At 60.2% G+C, this 4,175-nt stretch overlaps 1 protein-coding gene across 1 annotated transcript; it reads right to left on the minus strand.

Moving 5' to 3' along the window:
* Window positions 1–785: 785 nt before the first annotated feature.
* LOC123191122 (oxalate--CoA ligase) lies at window positions 786–2,983 on the minus strand. The gene is made up of 2 exons (XM_044603904.1): window positions 2,454–2,983; window positions 786–2,334 (listed from the first exon to the last, which is right to left on the minus strand). The coding sequence occupies exons 1-2, from the start codon at window positions 2,658–2,660 to the stop codon at window positions 952–954; spliced, it is 1,590 nt and encodes a 529-aa protein (XP_044459839.1). The 5' UTR covers window positions 2,661–2,983; the 3' UTR covers window positions 786–951.
* Between the last annotated feature and the right edge of the window lie 1,192 nt (window positions 2,984–4,175).

Consider the following 4,175-nt stretch of genomic DNA (forward strand, 5'->3'; position numbering starts at 1 on the left):
CACCCGTCGTGCTAATTCCCGTGTTCTGACTGACAGCACCCGCCGGATGCCCATCAGGTGATACCATGCCTTAGATGGTCCCATGATACGAGCTTCTGGTCCGTCGGATCTCAGATCCAATGGCTTCTAGAAGGTTCTAAAAGATTGCCGTACTTGTTTGCAATTTTGACTTTAAAAGATCTTTTTCGCAAAATATTACGTATCATGGGAGCATCTACGGCTTCGTATCACCTAATACTCTCCCGCCCAGGCCTACCTTTTTTTCTTAATCTAAATCTGATCCTCGACGGAACCGAATATCGCAGCCAAGTGTTGAAAAATACAACATAAAATACTGTATATAATTGGTTTAGTCCAAGGGAATGTCGCCGTCGCCGGCCACTCGCCAACAGCCACAAGTCGATTGAGTGTTGTCCGTTCCGTCGACGAGACGCGAGATCAACTCGACGACGCGACAATTATGCGGCCCGACCATCACTTTCCTCAACCCAAAAAAAGATGTTATTCCACGCGAGCCACGACGAATGTAAGCTACAGAATATGCCACACCATGTGCTTCGACCACGCGACACGACGCGAAACCAAACAACCATGAACCAATCCTTCCATTTTCTCTGTACATACTTTGACCAGTAGTAAAAGCGCCCCGTGATCATGGCCGGCGCGCGCTCACGGCTCACGGCCACGGGCTCCTATTCACGGGTGCTGTTTCGTGCCAGGTTCGTTCAGAGAAAAGAATGACGTGGGTGACACGACCAAGGTTTACTCGTCGGCATGCACGGCGGTGAAAAGTGTAGTAGTAATCTTCATCAATCAAATCAACCACAACTTTTACCGCTCTCCAATGTCATGTGGCGCGCAATTTCATTATCAATCCCCTGTTCTGTCTGGCACGTAAAAAAAAGGGACAAAAGACGGCGACGTGATCGATCGACGGACCGACGAGCTCTTCTAGGCCTTGGCGGCGGCGGCGGGCACGACGAAGAAGTGCTGCGCGACGATGCGGCGCTGGATCTTGCCGGTGGCCGTCTTGGGCAGGTCGGCGGCGATGTACACCTTCTTGGGCACCTTGAACGCCGCCAGGTTCTTCCGGCAGAAGGCCACCACCTCCTCCTCGCCCAGCGCCACGCTCTCCCTGGGGATCACCGCGCAGTGGATCTCCTCGCCGTACTTCTCGTCGGGGACGCCGAACGACACCGCCTGCGCCACGTCCGGGTGGCCCAGCAGCACCGAGTCCACCTCGATGGGCGAGATCTTCTCGCCGCCCCGGTTGATGAGCTCCTTGATCCGCCCCACCAGGCTCACGTACCCCTCGCCGTCCATCACGCCGATGTCGCCCGTGTGGAACCACCCGTGCAGGAACGCCGCCTCGTTCGCGCCGGGGTCGGCGGTCTTGTACCCGGCCGTCACGTTCGGCCCGCGGATGCACACCTCCCCGCGCTCCCCGGCGGGGACATGGTTGCCGGCCTCGTCCAGCACCGCCACCTCCAGCGACCCCGCCGCCCGCCCCACGGACCCCGGCTTGCGCGCCCCGTCCTGCGGCAGCGGGTTGGAGGTCATCATGTGGGAGGCCTCCGTCATGGCGTACGCCTCCAGCACCGGCGCCCCGAACGCCGCCTCCAGCCGCTCCAGGATCACCGGCGCCAGCGACGCGCTGCAGCTCCGCACGAACCGGAGCGCCGGGTACCGCGGCTCCGGCCGCGACGCGTGCCGGTCCAGGATGATCTGGTGGATGGTCGGCACCGCCGTGTACCACGTGGCGCCCGCCGCGAGCATGTCGGCCCAGAACGTGGACGCCGAGAAGCGGCCGGCGGCGGGGAGCGCCACCGACGCGCCGGAGGCGAGCGAGGACAGCAGCGCGCACATGAGGCCGTGCACGTGGAAGAGCGGCAGCGTCACCACCGTCGCGTCCGTCTCGGCGAACCGGTACACGGCGCGGATGTTCTGCACGGAGGCCGCCAGGTTGCGCTGCGTGAGCGGCACCCCCTTGGGCCGGCTCGTCGTGCCGGAGGTGTGCAGGAACAGGGCCACGTCCGACGGCTCGTTCTCCTCTTTATGTTGGAGGGTGCCGTTGTTCTGCGGCGCGGGGTTGCCTTCGACGAGGCCGGTGAGTCCGAGCGGGCCGGCGGCGTCGGTGAGCGTGGCGGCGACGGCGTGGGGGAGGCCGAGCTTGGCGGCGGCGGCCTGCGCGGGCGCGTTGCCGTCGGCGCCGGTGACGAGCAGGCGCGCGCCCGAGTCGGAGAGGTAGAACTCGAACTCGTCCTGCGTGTAGGCCGGGTTGAGCGGCGCCGCCACGCCCCGCGCGCGGATCACCGCCAGGAACACCACCACCAGCTGCGCGCGCGAAATCAAGAGAGACGAATTGAGAAACAGAGCCGCGCGAGGACGAACGATCCATTGATGGATGGATTTATTTATATATATAGACGGTTATTGATCAAGAAATTGGTTACCTCGACGGTGTTGGGGAAGCAGAGCGCGACGGTCTGGCCGGGGCGGAGGCCGTCGGGGCCGGCGGCGAGGCGCGCGGCGGCGGCGTCGACGAGGGCGTCGAGCGCGGCGTGCGTGAGGTCGATCTTGGCGTGGACGGCGATGGCGCGGCGGTCGGGGAAGGCGGCGGCGGCGGCCTTGAGGAGGGAGGTGAGCGTGAGGGCGTCCATGGATGATGGATCCGTCTTAGCGACGATGCGTGGCGGGCGCCAATGTGCTGTGTTGGTTTCCTCTCTTGTCCGCTCCGTGCGTGACTGGCTGGTGTCGTCCCTCGTCCGATGGTGCCGGTTTATAAACGAACACGGAGTAGAGGCGGTTTCGCTTTTGGTTCGCTCGGTCAGCTCGCCGGCGGCTGGTGGGCGCCGGTCCGGAGCGGGCCCGCCGGGAGATTCGCGGCGGTTGTTGATCTGCGATGGGGACTCGTCTTCTTCCTCCTGGCAGCAACCCAAACCCAAATCGAAATTTTGTTACGTACTAGCTGCTGGGTGCTGTTATGCAGGCACACGATGACGATCATGTATGTATTTAAACGGAACGGAACCGGGGGCGTGTGAACGAAGGACTCAACGAAGAAGATAAAGATTCTGACAGAAAACCCGCCTGCTTGTAGTTGTAGTAGTACAACATATCTCTCTGGGCCTTGGAGAAGGCACGACTCACGTACAGGACGTAGGGCGACCACCTGTCGGCCGTCGTCGTGTCTTGATTAGTATGATTATGATGAAGATAGGGTGTTGCATAATTTAAGCAAGCAATTAAGCAGGGAGATATGTATCAATAACCTGATCACTTCTGCTTAGTCCTTAGCTAAATTATAATAGTAATAATACTATCCGTGTGCCCTTAACAAACAAATCATGTGGCAGCTTAGTCATCAGGTAAACGTGTCGAGGTCGACCAGCGGCCCATCCGAGGCCGAAAAGGGACAACGATCAAACCAAGCCAAGCCAAGCCAAGGTGGTCGGCACGCACCAAATTAAAAGCCGCTGGTCGGGCCGACGGGAGAGGGCGACCCCTGGCCACGGGCGAAGGCAGAAGACGGGGCGGAGAGACTTGTTTGAAACGCTTTTGAAATCATGAGTTTTTTTTTCTCAAATTACCAGTGAACTAGGCCCGTGACATGTTTTTCGGGACGGAGGGAGTATATTTTTGTTGACGTGTTACGAGTTTTCTCTGTTTAATGGGACAAGACTTGCCTGCTCCCCGCTTGTGCGCCCATCCATGCTCCCGCATACATGGCTTGATTTGATTGGACCAAAATAAGGTCCGGCCCCACCCACTTAAAATCAGGGGGGGAGATAATTAGATTAGAAAGGAAAAAGGAAAAAAGACAGCCGTAGGATGAGGTGGGAGCATGGATGGGAGCATGGAGAGGGAGTTAGGCCAACTCCACCGCGCGACCCTATCCTGTCCGCCCCCGTCCGTTTGGGGTAAAAGGGACAAACGAGACGGCCCAGCGCGCGGGCGCAAACGGACAAATGTCCGGATTCCGTCCGCTTTCGACCCATCCCCGGCCCAAACTTGCGCTCGGTTTGGGGTGAAACGGACGCGCGCGGACGGCCTCGACGCACGCCCTTGTCCCCCCCATGGCCCGCCTGTCGGGGACACTAGCAGTCCCTCCGCTCCCAACGCTTCACCCTCTCTCCCCGCCCCGCCCCGCTGCCGGTGCCGCTGCTATTCTCCGG

The sequence above is a fragment of the Triticum aestivum genome, chromosome 2A, assembly GCF_018294505.1.
Source record: "Triticum aestivum cultivar Chinese Spring chromosome 2A, IWGSC CS RefSeq v2.1, whole genome shotgun sequence".
NCBI lineage: Eukaryota > Viridiplantae > Streptophyta > Magnoliopsida > Poales > Poaceae > Triticum > Triticum aestivum.